Consider the following 22646-nt stretch of genomic DNA (forward strand, 5'->3'; position numbering starts at 1 on the left):
TTTTTGGATAAGGCTTTCATTTCCTCCATCATGGCTGCTTTCCATTTTGGATCTGCAATTGCCTCCTGCCACTTCTGTGGAATAGAAATAGAGGACAGAGAAGATACAAAGTGCGATATGAAGGAGATAAGGAGTCATATGAAACAACATGAGAGGTGGGATGTTAGGTACAAGACCTAATGCCTTTACGAACAACAATAGGAAGATTAAGAGAAGGATCCTTACCAAGAGGTAGATCAGTCTCTGGATCAAGTTCTGGCGATTGGGGAAGAGGTACGATAGTGGTGGTAGTCTCAACATGCTCTTGTTGCAGCTTTCGATTTCGGGTATAGACTGTATCAACAAGAATCTGACTCACAGGTTTACGTTCCCCTTGAGCAGGAACGAAAGTAGACGCCGGCTCCCCCTGGGCAGCAAGCACATCTTCAAGGATAACTGGAACATGCTCCCCCTGAAGAGGTGGCTGAGAATAATAAGCCAAGGATTCATGGAAGACAACATCCATAGTCACCAAAGTATGCCTAGTGGGAGGGTGATAACACTTGTATTCCTTTTGAGTAGCGGAGTAGCCCAAAAAAATACACCGAATGCTACGAGGATCAAGCTTGCCATGAGAAAGATGATTGTTAGCATAACAGACAAAACCAAATATTTTTTATGGCACCACAAAAGAGGAAGAACCCTGTAGGATTTCAACACGAGCACGGCCAGCAAGGACTGGAGTAGGCATGCGGTTGATGAGGTAGGCAACGGTGAGAATAGCATCACTCCAATATTAGATAGGGACTTTCCGTGCAAACATGATGGCCCGAGCAACCTCCAAAAGGTGACGATTCCTCCTTTCAGCCACTCCATTCTGAGCAGGAGTGTCAACACAGCTTGTCTGATGAATTATCCCATTTTCAGCTAGATACGTTTGGAACTGCCCCTCCATGTACTCTCTGCCATTATCACTTCGCAGAATTTTCAGAGATGCATTGAACTGGGTCTGAACCATACGGTGGAAGAGCTGAAAACAACGAAAAACTTCACTCTTGTGCCGCATCATGTACACCCAGGTAGTACGAGTATAACAGTCTATAAAGGAAAGAAACCATCTAGAACCAGTTATTGAAACACAACGAGAAGGTCCCCAAACATCTGTATGAACTAAAGCAAAAGGTGAAGTACTTTTATTAGTGGAAGAATAACTAGAACGAGTCTGTTTGGCCAAAACACAAGCCTCACATAAAAACTCATCCTTTTTACAACCCTTGACTAACTGAGGAAATAAAAAGGCTAAAGTTCGAAGAGGAGGATGCCCGAGTCGACAATGCCATAGGTGAAGATCAGGTGATATAGTTGAATGTAACTGATGAACTGGAGATGGAGTCAATGGAAGTGAAGTTTAACCCGTGTCGAGTAGGTAGAGACCACCATGTACCTTACCACCCCCAATTGTCGTCCCTGTCATCAGATTCTGTATGACACAGTGAGAAGAAAAAAAAGTTATTTTGCAGTTTAATTGTTTAGTAAGACTACTAATTGAAAGAAGATTAGTAGAGAATGAAGGAACATGCAAAACAGAATTTAATTTAAGGGAAGGAGAACAACGAATGGATCCTTTTCCAGAGATAAGGGGAAAGGGAACCATTAGCTACTCGAACTGTGTCGTTCCTAGAAGAGGAAGAATACTGGTGAAAAATATGGGAGGAATCAGTCATGTGGTTAGTTGCACCAAAGTATATAATCCAAGGACTGGTAACAGTCGATGCACAATGACGACCGACTGGAATACCTGAGGCAAAGTAAGAACCAGAAGAGGCAGCAAGTGCAGCTGACGGTATTGATGAAGCCTTGAGCATACGACGGAAGGCGAGGAGTTCATCTGATGTAAGACTAGTAAGACCAGTATCAGAGGATGGAGCAGCAGTAGTTTCTGTGTGATTAGCCTTGAACTTGGAGTTCCCCTTAGCAGCCCGTTTAGCCTCAAAATCAGCCGGCTTTCCATGTATCTTCCAGCACGTAGCCTTAGTGTGATAAGGCTTGTTGTAGTGTTCACATTTAACCGGCTCCTTGGAAGCAGCATTACCACTATTAGTAATGGTATTAGAAGTGGTGTTAGAACCAATTTGCAAGGCAGATTTTTCAATAGGAGTAGTGTGCAACATAGTAGCTCGACGACGCTCCTCATTATTGACCCAAGCAAAAGCCTGCTCTAGTGTAGGGACTGGAGATTTGCTAAGAACTTGGACTCTTATAGGATCAAATTCAGCATTCAGCCCTGCCACGAAAGTATAGACACGTCTTTTCTCCATGTGTTTATGGTAGGCAGCAATGTCGGCTGCAGAAGAAGGCTGATAATCTGATTAGTGATCTAATTGTTGCCGAAGTCCTTTTAGGGAGGCATAATATTTGGAGATGGACAGTTCCTTCCGAGTGGTTTCATGGACCCTTTTTTGAAGCTCATACACCTGAGCATCATTCCCATCCAAATAGAATAGGCTGTATCCAACAATAAGTAGTTGTTGGAGATGTCCGGTTGCATAGAGTGCAGCAAATAGGTCATCACCATGGCATCATTGGATACCCATCGATCTTGAGGTGAACCATCTTCAATAGGTTTCTTTGTACTGCCAGTAATATGGCCAGTAAATCCTCGACCAGCAATGGTCAAATAAGTAGACCTGGACCACATCAAGTAGTTTGTTCCAACCAGTTTGATAGGAGCAGCGAAAGGTAAATATTCAGGCCTTGGCTGTCCATCAGTTTCAGAACCAGAAGTAGCAGTAGTAACAGTCGAACCAGGCATGGTAATTAATAAACAAGGAACCAACAATAATGAATCTGAAACAAAGAACAACAGGCTCTATGCAACCAGCCAAAGAAGTGCCAGAATCAAATCGATAGTTTGGAGAGAAAAAACCTGATTTGTGCAACAAAACTCAATATAAATGGCTGGAAAACAGATCAAGCGCTCCCCTGGTATGGATAGAACTTCCCTCAAACAATCAACCAGGATGACGACCCTAACCCTCAAATCGATTTTTGTCAGGGTTTTAGAAAACCCTGAAAGTTGAGATCGATATAGGGTAGGGGCTTCAATTGGTGATGATGATTGGTGATAAATGCTGTCCTAGGCTGCAAGAATGCGTCTCCGATACGAACAATCAATCTCCAATGATAATTGAGACTTGATCTTCAAGAGGGAGAATTCCCAAAAAAAAATCGCAGAGAAGATGGGCCAGCAGCAACTATCGAACCTTCTTCATATCAAAGTGGAAGTACCATGGAGGGCAGCAACTAGATCATCGATCACCTCCTAAGTGCTGCCCTTTAATAGGGAAAGGAAACCAAAACAGAAAAAGAAGAAGAAGCCGAGAGAAAAAGAGAGAGAGGAGAGATGAGAGGAAACGATGGGGGGTGTTCTGAACTAGATCAGATCTAGCTCTGATACCATGTTAACAAAACATGATGGGATGTAATGCTTGAGTGAGTAATGATCACCCCAAGCTCTTCTATTTATAATATTGAAAAGAGAGAACATAATTACAAATAGGCGATGTGGGACTAAAACCCACATAGCCGACTAAACAACTTAAGAATATAAAAGACAAATATACCCTTTCGGGTTTGACTACTCAACACAAACCAGTAAATTCTCAACTCTTGACACAATTCTTTTCTGCCCATCACGTTGAGTTGTATAAATATATATAAAAGAAAAAAAAAAACTACTACAAATAGAAACTACTCTCAAACTAGGAAACTAACTCAAACAAGGAAAAGATAATTCAATCAAATCCCCTACATAGCTAACTCCAAACAAAATAAAAACATAATAATAGTTGTCACAAAAACAAAGCGATCCAAGGCGGTCGTGGTGGCGGTGGCAAAAAAACCAAGGCAACACTAAAACGATGCCTAGGCGACCCCTTGACAACTATGAACATTAATAAAATAAAAGATTACAATGCTGTCTCTTACCAACAACCTTTGGACTAAAAGCCAGTTTTGGGACAGGTTCATATCGGTCTGGGTTTCCAGATCGGGTCATGTCAATCCAGCCATGATAGCACTACTGCATCAGTAGCTCCACCAAGGATGGCTACTGTTTTATGGGTGGAGGTATCAAGTAATGCCTTGACCATGTACAATCTGCAGCATATGGTTTGGCAGTCAGTAATTCACTAACAAAGATGCTTTAGGGAAGAAGAAACTACCACAAACTTGTTTTTAATATGTGTCCAGGCCAGGAATGTTTGAAGGTATATCTTTGGTCTGGTTGGTATGGATATGACATGGCCGGAGAGTACTACATTTATTTCTGCCTAGGCCAAGAAGCCACTTTGGCATCAAAGGTAGTGTTTCATATGTGATGATTACAGATCTAATGAAGTAGAGAAACAGGGAATAATTTGAATGGCAATACACATTTTGCCCTAGAGTTTCTGCAGATATTAGTCAATATCTAATTCATTTGCCTCTTGCAACAAGACATTTTATTTTATTAAGAATTCAAGATGGAGCAGACAGTTTTGGTGTCAACTGGTTTCCCTTGCTAGAAGAATTATGTTAATTTTTGCTTTTTTCATGCATAGTGATGCTAGATCGATCAAGATCAATCTACTAGTGATGGGCACCAACCTCTAAGATTCTGTTTTGAGGGCCGATATTTGCCTAGATCTACCAATCAGATATTCAGATCCAATGGCTATGATTGCTCAGATTTGATCTCAGATCTAGTGGCCAGATCTAAAGAGAATAATTATGTTTGCAGAATTGAATCACTCATAAGATAGTCTAAGTATTTGAATTTGATGAGGTGGACTGGAGGAGAGGAAAAAGTGATCAATGGGTGATGTACAGAAGATAAAACGGGGAAGAAACCTAAGATTTAGGATCAGGAAACTAACAATCGATTGAAGGAAGGATGAAGGAAATAAATCTGTTGTGATGTCCCAATAAAGAAAGAGAAGAAATAAGAGGAAAAGAAGGGGAAACTGACAACAGTAGGAGGGGGAGATAGAAGTTAATGAGAGAGCACAAAGGAGTTAATGAGAGGGAGAAGGGGAGAGAGAAAAAAAGAGAATAGGAGGAAGAAGAGATTCCCTTACCAAATTAAGAGGAGGGAGAAGACAAGAGCCAGCTAGGCTATTGTCAAATAAAATAAAATTAATCCATCGACATATAACTATAGGTGGTCGCTACATCTATTTATAGGGGGGAAATCCAAAGGAATCTTCTAAATCTAGGACTCATGGACAGCTAAACTAATTTCCAAATATCAAGCAACACAAATACTTGTAGAAATAAAGAAGGTGACATAGATGATGATGTTTTACAAAGAATTAAAGTGGGATGGATGAAGTGGAGAGGTGCGACCGGAGTACTGTGTGACCGAAGTATTCCTTTAAAGCTTAATGGAAAGTTCTATAGGACCATTGTCTGACCAGCTATGATGTATGTGGCAGAATGTTGGATAGTTAAGAAGTGTCATATAGAGAAGCTATGTGTAGCAAAGATGAGGATGTTAAGATGGATGTGCGCAAAGACTATGAAGGATAAAGTAAGGAATGATCATATTAGAGTTGATTAAGGAGTTGCCCCGATCAATGACAAGCTGCGAGAATGTCGTTTGAGGTGTATGGCCATGTTCAACGGAGGCCTGAGGATGCCCCAGTATGGAGGAGCAATCTGATTCTGATTGAAGGAGCTAAAAGAGCTGGGGACAGGCCGAAAATGATCATAGGAGAGGTCGTGAGGAATGACATGCGTAGTCTGGGTCTTGTACCAAGTATGACCTTGGATAGAGCCTTTTGGAGGGCAAAGATCCATGTTGCCGACCCCGTGTAGCTGAGACTTCCTTGACTTCCTGGGCTGAGCCTATTTACTCTTACTTTCATTTACTTTCATTTCTCTTTTCGCACTTCTCATCTCTTGTGGCTTCATTTCTTCTTTTCTCTTACTTTGATTTGCAACTGCAAGGATTCATGTAGCCGACCCCATTTAGATGGGATAAGGCTTAGTTTGATGTTGTTGTTGTTGTTGTAGTTGTTGTTGTTGTTGTTGTAATAATCGATAGCTAGCACGACCCTACCTTAAAAAGTAAAATCATAATTTAAAATATTGAGAAAATTACATAATTGCCCCCATCTTTAATCAAAAGACAATCCTCCCTAACATACAAGATCTGAACTAATATTAATCAGAATTAATCCCAACCACACAATCTGGATTGTGGATTCCTTTACATCGCCCAGGGTGTAATTTGTGCAACAGTGTAAGCACGGTGTATGTTGAAAAGAGTGAGGAAGATAGAACATGAGACAAGGAACAAATGTATCTTTTTGTTACAATGAGAAAGGAAATGAAATTTGTTGTTGCTGACCAAAGAAAAAAATGTAAAGCAGTTTTCCCTACTCATGTCTAAAGGTGCTCCACATTTACATGTGTCCTCAAAACCCAAAAGAACATCTTTAGACTTTAATTAGGAGAAGTTAAAACGCGAAACTACGCAACATATAATGCACTAAATCAGGAAAATGCCAAACCATCTTCTCACAACCCAGCAAGTGATTACACTTCAAATGCTATTGGTGTTCCCAAGTAAGAAGCCCTTAGGGCAATCAAACCTATGGCCTAAAGTAATTGAAACATTATCTCGAGCACCCTAGAGCAAATTCCTACCAAATGCTACACAATACAGCTGCATTCGTGCTTCTCCACATGAATTTCTCCCTGTATCCAAAAGAACCTAAAAGACATTTTATTTAAGAGTTTTGGTGCTTTAATTAAGACTCTAAATAATTAATGGGAAAAGGAACGCTAACCGGTTCTGTGCCTGGGTGTGTACCTGCGCCCAGACATAGCCCGCATGAAAAGACCGACGCACCCCCCTGGAAAGGCAGAAAGATCCAGGGGCACACCGGTCTTTTCACTCTGGGTGTCTGGGTGCAGGTACACACGCCCAGGCACAGCACCAGTTAGCGTTCTCTCTCCCATAAATAAATAACAAATTTTTATGTTTAATTATTGCTTTAAACTTAAAATTGTATTTTAAAGTTTTGGTGCTTTAGTTAAGACTCTGAATAAATAAAGAATTAATTGTTATTTTGGAAGGTACGCGATACAGGGAAAGAAAAAAAGGTCTTAAACAAAAAGATAACATGTGTTTTACATAAAAAAAAGTGATAAACAATACTAACAGCACTAGTAAATATAATCAATCTAGAATTCCCAAAATAAATCTCAGCAACAAAACCAAAACTTCCAATAAACGGAGCCATTAAACTGAAAAAAATGAAAAGGCCACAAAAACAGCAAAGATTAATGCAGAATTCAAGCCATGCCAACAGCAAAGAGAAGGAAACAGCCGAGTAATCAAGTGGATTCCTGATTGCATTATTTCCTCATCTCCATTATTCCTACTTTTACTTTCTTCTCCAACCATATATCAGGTCAGAACTAATAATTTCAAACCCTGCGATTCGAATATCTTGCTTAAATTCTTATTTCAGTTTCAGCATTCATTTGAATCCTATTTATTGATTTAACTGCTAAATAATCTGCTTTATTTCTCCATCTAATTGTTTGCTGAATCAGAACATCAGTTTCTGATTTAAGCTCTGTTTCCTAAATTCTTTTTTCCAGAATCCCACTTCAATGCCCATTCCTCAATTCTGGTATTTCTCGATTGGATAAATCTGATTTCTGTTACTGCTTAGTATCTTATAGTGCGGTTTATTCATTAAATCAAATCATTGTTAGCTCACTATTTTATGCCTTAAAAGCCCTGCTGTAGAAATCGATTTTAATCTGGATTTCCAGTTTCCTTCTTACAGTAGGGTTTCACCATATCTTGAAATCTGACCATCAGATCTGCATCAAATTTTACAGCATTGTTGTACTAATTAAACTAAGCATTCGAGCCAAGTTTCTGCCCTATCATACCTGTTTTGACTGTTATTTGATTCTCTAAATCTGGTTTGGTTCCTATCCTGCAGTTCCAGATTTATTTGGGATTTCTGAATCCTAATTCCTTACGTGACTAGAAACCCCCTCAATGATAGTACATCTTTAACATTCTATCAGGTAAATTAGTTCGAAACCAACCTTCGTATCTGATGTCTCAGCCCGGTTCCAGGAAGGGTCCATTGAAGAAACTAATAATGTTGATAACCGTCCGGGTGTAATTCCCTCCCCGGCAACATTACCTCGCAAGTTCAGTTGAGAAGACAAGCATACACGAAGGAACTTTAGAGCCTGCTTTCTGTAGAAAGCATCCATGCCAGCAGTTTTCTGCATCACAGCAGCTACAGCCAGATATATACAACGATCCAGAGGTACTAGAAAAGGGGTTGATGGTTCAAATGTAAAAATCAAGCGAAGCCCATGCTCGGGATTTTCTTTACACTCAAGTGCAAGGGGTTCTTTGAGAAAACGTCTATTCCGACCACCAAGTTTACCGAGAAGTTGCAAAGCTTTTGCACCCCATGGATAGGGCGCTGGCCTCAAGTGAGACCATAAAGCTAGAATCACTTCACACATAACATTTGCCATGCTTGGTTCCAAGAAATCAGGATTCAAACTATCAATCCAATATTCAAGTGTCCTTAGACCTAGGCTCACAATCTCATCACTTCCTTTTAGAGTCAAAACCAGAGGCTTCATAAGCCGAGGAAGGTGAGGCAACAAAGAACTTAAACGTGCTGGCAAAGATAGGCAAAGCTCCAGTACAAGGTCCCTCATGTCTTCGCCAGTAGGCCCATCTACCATAGCCAATAACATATTTAAGCAGGGTTGCAATGTAGGAATTAGGTCTCGCAACAGAAGTTCAAACTTTCCCCCTGAAAGTGCACGGAACATTGTACGAAGAAGCTGCATATAACCAAGTGGCCTTTCAACTTCAGTGGCATTCTTCATGCAAACCTCCAAAATAACAGGCACGTGAGGCTGTAGAATACGTTCACAATCTGAAGGAGCCTTAGAAACAGCACCAAATAACAGCCGAAAAAGATGCAAAACAAGTTTTGCTGCCGGTGAATCTGGATGCTTAAGAACATCAAGCTTGCTGCTGACAAGGAAATTAACCAAAACATCTGCAAAGGGTTTAAAAACCTTGGGTGCTTGCAGAAGGGTAGAAAATATGTGAAGCAACTGATTGTTACTGATCATGCACTCAAAAATTTCTGGCATGCACATGGAGAACATATCCATAAGATCTCGTGGCTCCATAATAGTTAAAATTTGAGAAAAAAGGTGAAGCATCTCCTTCTCCTCGTCTTTTTCCTTGAAGAGAGCTAAGCAATGGACACCACTAGTAAGGACACCAGAGGCTTTCCACACCTACCAAATAAATGCAAGTGTTAGAATTGATATCAAGAAATATAGCCATAAGTGTATTTTAGTACCTCATCCTCTCTCATTCCTTTAAATGCTTGAGGAAGTGGTATGCTAGACGATGGGGAAGCCTGCATTTGCTGATGTGCTCCATGCACTGATGGTGAAACCTGAAGCATGAGAAATATTGAGTGAGTGGATCTAGTAGACATCTGCATATCTGGAACTGCTGAATTAGAGGATTGAGAAACCTGTGTGCGTGACACATGACAATGAGTGATGCTCCAGATTATAGTCTTCATTCCTACAGGAATGACTTTCCCAATTAGTAATGAAAACTCATGTGCCAACTTTGACTATAAGAGTATGATCAACGAAATAGATTCTATATTCCTGAACATTTAAGAGATATTAGTGTTGGCAGGTGTATTTTTTACTATTAAGTTTGTAATTCTGTCAATATGTGTAACTTATACATAAGTTATCTCTCCAATCCTTACTTGTATTCTGACTTTTTAATATTAGGGAGAAAGAACGCTACCTGGGTGCGTGCGGAGCACTGCCCCTGTGCCCTGACACAGGGACGCACGAAATGACCGCCATGCCCCTATGGAAAACCGGAATCTCCCGGGGGCATGGCGGTCATTTCTCGTGCCCATTTCTGGGCGCAGGGGCAGTGCACCGCATGGGCCCAGGTAGCGTTCTCTTTCCCTTATTATTAATATAAAATCTCCCCCCACTCACGATCAGAGAGGTATTCCAATTCTCTGTAGCCATGGGATGTTGTCTCTCCACTCTCTCTTCTCTTCTCTTTCTCTCAACTTCAATCTTCCACTTCTCTTCTTCTTTCTTCATGTGCAGGTACTGATCTCAAGTTCCAATTGTGACAACCAGAAAATCCAAATAAAAAAAAACTTGCTTTTCAAAAAGGAAAGGAGAATGAAAGAACAGCAAAAGAGAAAGATAATCAGTACCCATGATCAATGTCTTAATTAGATGTTTACAATCACTGACTTCCTTGGAGTGCTCTAGAGGGACCTGCAGATTTAGAACTGCCTGCAACAAATGTTAAGAGTAATTCAATAAAAAGCAAACATATATAATACCTAAGATAAAATGCAGCATAAGAAAATTTCTCCATGTGGAAGATTATTCTACAACACATCAAAATTAATGACAGGCGGAGGCCTATAGCAGTTCTTATACACCCCCAGGAATTTCTGAAGTTATCTCGAGGTCCCCATTCAGGAAGCAGCAAAAGAAAATGACCAGAGATGCATGGACTAAGGTTATCTAGAATTTCCAATAGCAATGCTACTTTATTGATAAGGGAAAAAGATGTCAAAATAAAGAAGAATCCACCGTCTCATCCAAGCATAACGTACCCCATACACATAGAGTACCACCCTGCTCCTCACTTGGTAACCTCATCAGCCCTTATCCCAATGTTGGCATACACTGGAAGACATAGTTTTAAAACTCACCGAGATCTCAGCAAGATTTCGGAAAACTCGAGAATCTTGCCCTGGTAGAGATGAGATCTCTATTCTACATAATTTTAGCGAGATTTCGGTACACTTTATACCGTCTCGCCGAAATGGTACAAAACCCATTATAAATAGGCAAGGTCTCGACCCTTAGTTCAAAATTTTGACCAAAACTCGTCAGTTTCGTGGGTTTGAACCTAGAGACATGGTTTAAAGTATCAACCGATACGATACGATACGGACCGATACGATACGGTGTCGGTTGATACCGATACGATACATACCAATACGTCTCCTTTTTTAAAAAAATGCCCTATCTTGAATTGTATCAACCGATACGGGCCGATACAATACAATACGACCGATACGTATCGATACGTCCAGTAAAGGGTTCTGTGGGTGGTTTAATACGTATCGATATGTATCAATATGTATTGGCCGATACGGCTCGATACATACTGATACATTACCGATACGTACCAATACACACCGATATATACCGATACCATTGATACATTCCATAGAAAAAGCCATTTTCACTCACAGACTCGATACAATTCCTAATCCAACGATAAAATGAAGGAAAACTCTCAACCAAGAGTCTAAAATCTTGCATTTAATCTTGGTTTTTCACACTTTTAAACTAAAAAACGAATCAAGGAGTGCTACAACATCATCCTTTGCATCATCTAATATTCTTCATGGCTATAGACGATTACAACATGTGAGAAACTTCATCTTTTATAAAAATTTCAATTTAATGCACTTGTTGGTTATACATTATTCACAATTTTAGGTTTTATGCATGACACTTATTATATATTGCTTATTTATATTGTTTTTTGTTCCAAAAGTGTATTTCCATGTGTATCTTGACCATTTCTATGTGTATTTGTACTGTTCGATACGTATCTCCGAAACGATATGATACGATACGCCTCTTAAAATCACCCGACCGATACGATACCCGATACCGATACTTTAAACCTTGCCTAGAGAAGGGGGGAAAAGAGCTTGGATCCTTTTTTTTTTTTTTTTTTTTTTTGGTCGTATCATCACTCACTCAATATTACTGGGAGTTGCCACATCACTACGAAGAGATCAATTGCTGCTTATTACGGAAGATTTGGCTACATTCAACTATTTCAAGTAAAGTTACTATTCCCCAAAACTATTTTTTGAAAAAAAAATATGACAAATACTTGTATTTGTATTGTTGGGACGTGGAAGACTAGGGTGTCCATGATTGATGTATTGTTTATTGTACTTTGTAGTAGAAACTTTAAGTCATTAACTATTTAAATAATTACTCAATATTATGTGTCTTCATCCATTATTGCATAATTTACTTGTTTTACTTGCCAATTATGTTTCATAACCCTCAAACAATGTGTAAAATAGGTAATGTTAAATTAAGAGTTCAACGTTTACTGCCAACCAAGGGTGGTGCAAATCCAAAACACCAAATTGGGTGCTTTTTTTTACAATTTGAAGATTTAAATATGTTTATTAAGCCTAAAACAAGCTTCCCTTAAAGTTTCAAAGCCAACTATGGCCATTTTCCCACCGAAACCAAAAAAATTAAAAATACTTTCACCGATATCTTGGTTATGGAGATAAAGAGTCGATACGAGTTTTTGAACCTTGCGAGAAGATCTGTTAACAGTAGACACAATATCTAGGATCTTTAATGAAATATGATTATCCAAGGACCATTAATACCCATCAATGTGTAAGAATCTTGCTTCCCTGACACCACAAACAATTGCCCTATTCTAAGGTTCAACAGATTGGATGACTCATAACGCTAAAGTTTTGACAAAAATCAAAATGTCTGATTATAATTTAAAATGATATGGACATGAATCTGCTAATATTACCAAATGGTTGATAAATTGAAACAGTTTTTATAAAGAAAGATAAGAAAATAAGTTAAGTTGTATGAATAATATTAAGAATACAAGGAAATGAGGAAAGTAATGCAGCATCTTGGAAGAGAACATAAAGCTTAAATGATCATCATTTAATGCTAATGTCAAGTTCTCTACTTAAAACCAATTGCATCCCCTTCTACCAAAAAAAACCAATTGCATCCCCCAATTTATGTGCACAACTGAGACACCAACCATAGAATGTTACCAAAAAGTCAATGGGACAAACTTGTTCCTTAACAGTTTTACATTCTTTAATTAGTCATCAATTTTGTTCTACTTAAAATACACCAGACCATTTACCCACCACCCAAGCAAGAAGAAGAGGGGGAGGGGAAATCAACAATTTCTTGTCCCAGCTACTTGAGGTTGGACAGATCAGGGTTTCAAGTATCGGTAGGTATCGTATCATATCAGCCAATACAGATATGTATTAGCTGGGTATCAATATGATACTTATTTTCTAAAAAAGTTTGTGTCGACCGATACAGTCCAATATGATCTGATACGGTCCAATACAAGTAAGATACACCTTCTTTAAACTTGCAAAACAGAAACCACGAGTGACATATAAACTGAGAGCAACCGAAGGCCTTGAAAACTTGCTTTTCTCTTCAATATGAGTTGGAGGAAATCATCTAACATAAAAAACGACTCTAATCTTCACCATTTCAATAAGTTCTAGGGACTTACAGAGTTCAAATCACAGATCGAAACAGGATAAAATTGCAGATCGCCCTCTCTTTTTTTTTTTCTTTTTTTTTTTTTTGGGGGGGAGGGGGGTTACGCATCACTAGATTGGGTAAAAACGACTCAAATCCTTGCATCAAGCTGATGCATACTGCATAACAAGGTGTTTTATGCTTCAAAACTGTATTTTATATGTATCATAAGCACATCCATGCATTTCTTGCCCATTTCTATCGTATCTTTAGTGCATCTTGAGTCTCTCTTATACATATATGTCTCTTAAAATCACCTGTCCGATATGATACACGATACCGATACTTAAATCCTTGGAATATATAACTCATTTTCCACCATTTCACTTAAAGAATTCCTGTCCTGCGATTCTGCTCTATCTGAGCCACATCTTCAACTAACTATATCTCCAAAGTCAACGTATCAATTCACCCAACTACTTGGGTAATCTACAAAGTATTCTGTTCTTAAACTCTATCTAGGGTCATATCTTCCACCAAACCATAGAGGTTTCCCTCATTACGCCAATCCAAATCTTTCAGGACGTCCTCATGTCTCTCTAGAACTTTCAACTTGCCCCATATCATTCCTCAGTCATCTCAATCAACTTTCCCGCATCCATTTCACAATGTTTGAAATTTCGAGTGAAATATGTCAAAATTGGAAAAATATTTATGTTTCCCCAAGGATCGAAAGCTGATGAAATTCCGAAACTGCCTAATTTTTTAGCAACATCTGTTGCAAGAGGCTAGATATTCCAGGTTTCCCAAGATAAGGAAGCAAGTCAGGAAGGCAAGCTAGACATGTTAGATCCAATTCAATCTAATAGATTTCCCAACTAACCAGGCATTAGATCATATAAGTATAACCAAATAAATTTTGTAATTTTAGTAGGCTTAGGGCTGGATCAGCAGGTAATGATTTGGATCCAGGTGGAAGATGGAGAGAGGAATCCTGAGATAGAGAGTTAACCATGCCCAGAACACATTTCTAATCCAATTGGATCCCAGATTGGATGTGGATTCCCTGAGATGGACCCAGATCCAAGCTGGCGAATCAGAATTTAGGCACAAGTTCAGAGCATGGAATCAACTGAGATAATTTAATTCACGCCTTAGTCAGGTCTGGCACAAGCAAAACACTCAGCGCACTAGATTGGGGTTGGTATGCAACAAACGATCTAGAGGCCCCTACCTTGTAAAAACAGTAAACCTCCCGCTCTCTTAGCAGGGTGTTGGGAGTGACCCAAAATGCCCTGCCCAGATCCCGGCTCGGACGAGGGAGCGATGCGCACTGACTAATGTGCAATAAGGAATTAAAGTTGCACCTTCCCTCACAAGGCGTCTTTTGGGGGATTGGCAAGCGCTTAATCCTACAATTGGTATCAGAGCAGGTGGTGGCGAGTTCGAGTCTCCCCGGTGCCATGGGTGCTCTGTTATTGAACGTGCATTTGGGGGGGGGATTGTTGGGAGTGACCAAAAATGTCCTGCCCATGTCCCGGCTCGGACGAGGGAGCGATGCGCGCTGGCTGGTGTGCAATAAGGAATTAAAGTTGCACCTTCCCTCACAAGGCGTCTTTTAGGGGATTGGCAAGCGCTTAATCCTACACAGGGCAGATGAGGATTGAGCATTATTTAATAGGGTGCATCTTGGATTACATGGCTGGTACCAGCACAACCAACAATATTGGTGTTATGTGCCTCTTCAGAAGAAAGAATGCGTACAAGGAATACACTTAGGGAGAGAAGCCATAGAATCTTCAAGGAAAAGTACATGGGTTTCCAAATATGTCAAGCAGTTTCTTTGGGAATCATCTATCCAAAAAAGAACTGCCAGTGAAGTTAATAGTTTCTTAAGCAATGGAGTCAAGCAGATTTGGGAGGACTTTGTATCTTAATCTGGGAATGATTTGTATTTGAAGAAATGTTTATATCTCACACAATTAAATTTCTGAATTGCTATAATGTTTTCTATCCTATTCAATAAAGCTACTGTAACCATTCAACCAAAAAGGGAGTGTTTTGAATTGGTAAATCCTGCCACAAAGATGTCCCATTCAGAATTCCTATCGATCAGCCAGATACTCTAGCCAAGAGCAAGGGAACAAGTTTACAGGCACAAAAACTATAACAGTTTATGCCCTGAAAGCCCAAGGTTCTTAGGTCCAAAGGTAAAGCATCAGCAAATCAATGAAGAATGCAAACTGAAAATGAAATAGGTTCACACTTTTCAGCTAGACAAACAGAATTTGAGATATGATATTTTAGAAGAACAGAAAAAAAGAGGCATTCAAGTACTATATAAAGGAAGCATGAAAAGGAAGTAGGTATAACAAAGGTGAGAAGTATCGATACGTATCGTTCCAATAGTACCCGCTTTGACCCTTTGCAATATGAAAAAAAGACAGTACAGAAGGTAAAAATTAAAAAAATAAAAATAACATATGTATTGACCCCTAGGAGTGCACAGAACCCAATACAGGTCAATACATACGGTTATGCATCGAGATAAGCTTTGAAACTCAGCGATTAAAAACGAAATTTGCTCTGTGGCTCAATTTTCTACTGTTTTTGCCTTGATATTTTGGGAAGTGAATCCTTGGCAAAAAAAAAAAAAAGGCCTTCAATTGTAGAGTTGGGAACTACTTGGTTCATCCAGCTGAGAGAGAAAAACAAAGTTTGAATCTGGTTAAGGGTTACTGCTAGATCTGATTGTCAAGAACTTTATTATTTTGTTGCTTTGTTTTTGAGGCTGTTATCTACTGTTTGTTAAGAGGTCTAAGGGTTGATTGGCTAGATCAATTGCAAGGTGGGTTGTTCTTCCGTTACGCAGGTTGAGGACGATATGAAACATTAGAAAGGAAAATTACAGAAAGGCGCTTCTTTTGAAAATATTTATATAATAAGTCCAGTTCAGATATTTATTTACAGTCTTATGACTCATATCCTTGAAGTTAAAATGTGGTTACTTAAACTAAAAGTTCCATTGGGGAAAATTACGTACCAAGGTCCAAAATACTCCTGCTCTGAAGTTCTTTACCAGAAGGAACCCTAGTCAGGAATTTAATAACTAAAAAGCGCCCGAGGGTGAATTATTTACCAATGCCACGACACACACTTCACTTTATTTTAAATATATAGCAATAACCAAGAGCCAACACGCAAAGCTATGGACCGTGATTATAAAGTCTCATTTTGGAATCTTTGCTTTTATACTGTACTATTGACCAATAGTTCACAGCTAAATCAACGGTCCCTAATTATACAGTCCTACATTGGAACTTTATTCTAGTAACCAAAATTGATAACATAGAGTAGATTGATATAAAGGGTGTACCCCCACCACTGCTGGGTCTGGGCAGGGTCATAATGTACGCAGCCTTACCCCTGCTTCCGCAGAGAGGCTTTTTCCAGACTTGAACCCGTGACCACTTGGTCACAATGGAACAACCTTAGATTGATATACTAGATATTAATTTGATTAATCTTATGACGCTTATATTTTTTTATGATGTTAAATATCAATAATAATATATTTAAATTATTAAATATTACAACCTTTTAATTTCTCAAATATTTTTGCATAATTGCTTTCTATTACAAAAGCAGCGCATGGTAGGAGAGTATCTGAATGTAAAGATTTGTATGAAATGTCCATCAAAACTTTGCGAAGCAATGAGAAAGTATTTGAAAGAAAGCCTTATTTATTGCTTATTTATGGTGTATTACACTTCAAAACACTAGTTTTGAATGTATCCATGTGTATTAAGCATGTCCAGCAACTCTCTGATACGTTCCCATGTGTATTAAGCATGTCCAGCAACTCTCTGATACGTTTCTGAGACCTCACTTAAAACCAGCTTCCCGATATGCTGTCCAATACTGATACTTGATACTTTGGGTATAACATTTCATCAACAGGCAGGGCAGATGCCTTCGTGGAGTATTTACTATTTAGTTAATGAAAAGGTTCACTCACAAACTACTGTCACTGAAAAATAGATGTTTAGGAAAGAAGAGTACCCCACGCAGCCAATGTACCGTACGCCCTCTCACATGGGTTTTATTATTATCTTCTCTCTCTCTCTCTCTTCCCAACCATGTGGGCCCCATGAGGATGATACCATTCCGCACACCGTCATTAGTGTGGCGTGGGAGATTCCCCCCCCCCCACCAAACACTTGCGGCATGGGGAACCCTCTCCCTAGATATATATTATAAACTTAAGATATATGAACTTTTCTTGAAGACGGGCGAAGCATTCAATTCATTCATACCGCCACAAAGTTATCCTATGTTCTCTATTTTCTAATGTTAAATAAGTATAAAAACAATGTAGTTATCACACAAACCAAGAGTACTTGTCGGAATATGTAATCCAGAATACCATGGGCGTATTCTGGTCCTTTTGGGCTTGCTTAGTTGTTAAGTTATTAGGATTAGATTGCTGCTCTTATTGAGCCAGCTAGTTAAAGGTAATTATGTCCATTTCAGTCCCTTTGTAACTTTCCCTTCTATTTATAATAGAGGGGCTTACCTATTAATGAAACTAAGCCATTCCATTCTCTAATTCTCTCTTTCTAACCCACGGTTCTGCCAACATGGTATCAAAGCAGGTCTGATCTAGGTTAGGAAAGAAAGAAAAAAAAAAAAAAACCCTCTTCTTCTTCAATCGACTTCTCCCTCCTTTCTCTTTTTCTCGGTTTCACCTTCTTCTGGTTTTCTTCTTCTCATCCTTGCAAGGGGGCAGCACTAATGAGGTAAAAACCTAAACCAATGATTTAGTTGCTGCCCTCCTCCATCCAATCTATTTTTTCCATTGAAATTCTGCTAGAAGCATACCTGCGATTTGGAGTTTTTTCCAGAATTCCTTGAAGATCAGATTTTTCCACTCATGAAGGCTGATCCTCCATTGTTGGAGTCTCCTATGCAACCTTTTCCAGCACCTTTCTACCATCTTCCATCTACTCTCCTTTCTTTTCTTTCCCAGCCTTGATTTACCCCAATCGATCTCCTTTATCAGGGTTTTTTTGAAAAAAACCCTGATTCAATCGATTTTGTGGGTTCCTCCTTTCAGATGCAGCTGATTTTTGGGGGGTGATTCTCTACTACTATAAGCCCCACTCGATCTAAGTTTGGACCCTTTCTGATGGCTGGATTAGTTTTTACAGCGAAGCTTCCTTAACCTTTGTTTGAGTTAAAATAATTACCGCAAGCATACGGATCAATCGTAGCTACGGGTCGAACACGAGGAGATATACGCCACTCTATTTAACTAACTTAAAAGTAATGCAAAGTGAACCAAATTAAAGTATTAAATTAAACTAATGAAAATTAATGCATCCTAACTCATAAGCATCTAACAAAATTAAGGGATTAAATTGACGTCCTAACACATGAGCATCTAACCTATCAAACTAAAGCGAATTGAGAGGAATAAAATTGCAACCACATATAACAACCACATAAAAAGGAATAAGGGGATAAAAGTGCATCTACAAACCACAACCATATAAAAAAAAATAAAAGAAATAGAGGGAGAAGAAGAAGAAGATAGAGGAGAGGGAGAATGAGATTAAGGGTTTAGAGAATGAGATACCTTGATGTGCTTGAACCGGATTGAACTTGCTTGAATGAATACTTGAATAAACTTACCATGGCTTCCTCTTCTAAATCTCCAAGTCTTGTCATCAACTTAGGAACTTAGACTAAGAAGCTTTAAACTAAAGCTATTACAACCATTAAACTAGACTTATGAAATCAAAACTAAGAACTTGAAAGAACTAATCTTATGAAATCAAAACTAAAAACTAGAAAGCCAAAAATCACAATTTAGAAGGAAAAGAAGAGAAGAAATTTCACTCAAAATTTAACTAAAAACTGAATTAAAACTAAACTAAAACTACTTAAAAACTGAACTAGAACTAACTTCTTACAACCCAAAGGGCAAGGGGTATTTATAGGGGGAAGGGAGAAGAGAGAAGAGGGAAGTGGTAGGAGAAATATTCCCTAAGAAAAGAGAATATTCTCTTCTCCTTTCTCCTTTACATTGCCTTGAATCCCAAGAAAAAAGAAAAAAAATACAAAGAGGGAGAGAAAAGAATCCTAGATACATAAACCTTCTATTTATTAAAAAGTAACTTTCTAATTTTAACTTGTGCTTCCTTTTCTTTGTAGGTGTCTTCTCCAAACAATGAGATCAAGGCATCTTTGACTTTTCAACCTTCCATAAATGAGAGAATATCTTTCAAATTAAATCTATCCATATCCCAAAAATGCCCTTGGAAAGTTGGAAGAGAGAGAGAGCAAGAGTGATGACTAGGATTCCACTCACAATTAATGAAATGTCAAATCTGTCCTTCAAAAAACGTGGAGCATGGGATGCTTATATGGGTCTCACTGTTGTATTCCTTACGAAAAATTACCCAAAATAGACCCAAATTTCGGCCAATTTGGAGTTCGGGAGACCAAGATATCTCAAGTTGAAGTTGGACTGCTCCAGAGCTTTCCAAATGGAATCTTTTGGCTGACAGAAAGATAACTTCTGATAATTGCGCTAAGGCCCATGGAATCCGAACTTCTACTTTACTTTGTCCCTGGCCAACTATCAATAATTACAAATAAACCCCTATCCACAGAAACGGCCGTAACTTCTTCGTTTCAACTCGGAATCAAATGCCGTTTGAACCATTACGAAGCTGACTCGACTGGCTACGCATCCATACTATTAACACCTCAAAATTATGCTAAGGGGTCCACTGTAATCACATTCAAATTTGATTGATTGGCGTGATTCTTTCAGTGCTCAATTCAAACTTTATTTTCTCGACTCCTGGGCGCTTCCGGCTATTCTTAGCATCTTTTGCTCCATTTTCATAAGAATTCACCTAAAACCTGAAAAGCACAAGAAAGCACCGAAGTAACTCTGTCCAATGTGGTAAAATGTATGCTTTATGCCCTAAGATTTCACACATAAATGTGCTCATCAACCTTCTAATTTGGTTACCTACTAAAAACCTTGACAAAACCCTGACTCCAATCGAATTTAGGGTTACAGGTTTTAGTTTTTGCTGATTTATGGAAGGCTGATTACTTCCTTTACTAGGACCACTTGACCTCAATCTTGCACTTATCCAAGTTTTCTAGAAGACCCCTACCGCAATCGATCTCTACTTTTCAGGGTTTTCCAAAACCTTGACATTAATCGATTTTTTGGGTTAGGGTTACCGGCTGTTTTGGAGTTTTTTAGAGGTATTTCTACTATCAAGAGAGGCAATTTACTTCAAATTATTCATGCCTTGAAGAAGTTTTTTTACACAAGATAGCTGCTGCCCTATTTTTTCTGCACTTTTTGGTGTTTCTCCCACTTAAAGATCAAGTCTCAAACCCTACAAGAGATTGGGTGTTCGTATCAGAGATCCATTCAAGCAGTTGTGGACAGCATCTATGCCAAGACATCATCACTTTGACAAGTCATCATCAATTTTTTGAAGCCCCCTTCCCTACAATCGATCTCAACTTTCAAAACCCTGACTCTAATCGATCTTAGGGGAAGGGATGTCCTATCTTGCTGATTTTTTTAGGAGTGTTTTATCACCATCAGAGGAGTACTCGACCCAAGTTTCAGCATCATTCATGGAGTTCTTTAACAAAATTCAGGTTTCATCCTTATGGTCACCTTCTACATCAATCAACCTATTTATTTTCTAGTTCCTATGTGGCTGGCTGCATCACTTACTATTGGATCTGCTGAGTTACTATCTTATACTTACTGGTTCTATTGAGCTTTACTACATACCTTGCTGGTTCTGTTGATTGGCTTCTGTAAGCATGACTGGTTAACCTGTTACTGGTGCCTTTATATGGAATATTGTTGCTCTGTTTTTGAGACTGAGTATCCTACTATTGGAGATCAAATTTCTTTCACATTGTTGAAGAATCGGAGATTGGTTAACCAGTGAACACGTCAAATATAAAGTGCAGAGATAAAAAAAATTAAGGAATAACATTAATTTAAAAAACTTACTTTAGGCATTACAGAGGCTATAAGCCAGAAATTTGACATCAAGAACATGAACAAAGTCAACTCACAAAACCTTTTATCATTAAACACGAATACAACTCAAAGATATCTTCTGAACAAACCTGCACAGGAAGCTCAAGCTTTGACCTCAGCGTTGATCGCTCCTTCCCTTCCTCACCCTCCTCCAGTAGCTAATTCAAGTACCATTTCCATATCAAAGATGACATTTAACCATCAAAACTATCATCAATCAAACTAGAAAATGAACCAACTGCAATATCAAATAAGCATCTTCCAGAGCAACCAAAAGTCATAAATAAAGCAAGCTAACCTTCAAAATGAAATGGTTAAAAGCATCCAGCCTTTTAACATATAAACATAAATAAGTGACCTTCCAGCACACCAAGCAGATAATACTATATTGACTAAAACAGAGGCCACAGCAAGGAGGAGAGAGAAATTAACAACATATTAGAACAGCCATATAAATGCTTTTCACATTCTAATGCAATTAGTAGATATGACAATCATATTCGCTAAAATCTAGTTTCACTGCACCTAAGATGAGCAGAACAGACATATAAAGATAAAATAAGGGGTTGGGGGGCTTTGTGGTCTATGTGTACATACCCTATAACCTTTAGTGGTTTGCACACATTTACTGCCACATGGAAGCTTAAATGAGGCTGAAATTTTGTAAGACAGGTAGACCCCAAGGTCCCCTGCTCACATGTAAAGTTTCTGCCCAAATGGAGTTTCCTGAGTGGCAAAACAAAGGATTGAAAAATCTGGGACAACTAAAATGATGCATGGACCACCTTAAGAGGTGCATGGGCATACATGGGAGGGTATATGATTGAATTTGAGACCGAAATTTAACACATAGATGGTCCAGATCATTTCTTAAATATCCAACCACAGAACTGCTACATCAACCTTCCATGCAGCACAACTAAGTGTAAAGACCATTTACGATCACAGACCATGATGCCTCCTGCCTAAAATCAGAAATTTGGGTTCTCACATGTGAATCTGTCATTCTCTCACCATACAACAGAACCTGTGTCATACTTCTTTGTTCAATGGGAAAGTCTTTAAATGGGGATTGAGCCAAACAACAACACCATTAGAAAGGGATAACTGAAGACATGCCAACCTGTCAACGACCAAAATTTTAACCATA

General features: G+C 38.8%; 1 protein-coding gene across 1 annotated transcript in view; it reads right to left on the reverse strand.

Moving 5' to 3' along the window:
- Nucleotides 1-22646, reverse strand: part of LOC122661912 (transformation/transcription domain-associated protein-like) — a 96722-nt gene that overhangs the window by 62566 nt on the left and 11510 nt on the right. The window contains exons 9-13 of the mRNA XM_043857423.1: nt 21586-21654; nt 10296-10377; nt 9573-9625; nt 9393-9491; nt 8095-9327 (exon numbers count right to left, since the gene is read on the reverse strand). Of these exons, the coding sequence (XP_043713358.1) occupies nt 8095-9327; nt 9393-9491; nt 9573-9625; nt 10296-10377; nt 21586-21654 (1536 nt within the window). The remainder of the gene's footprint in view (nt 1-8094; nt 9328-9392; nt 9492-9572; nt 9626-10295; nt 10378-21585; nt 21655-22646) is intronic.

Source organism: Telopea speciosissima, chromosome 5 (assembly GCF_018873765.1).
Source record: "Telopea speciosissima isolate NSW1024214 ecotype Mountain lineage chromosome 5, Tspe_v1, whole genome shotgun sequence".
NCBI lineage: Eukaryota > Viridiplantae > Streptophyta > Magnoliopsida > Proteales > Proteaceae > Telopea > Telopea speciosissima.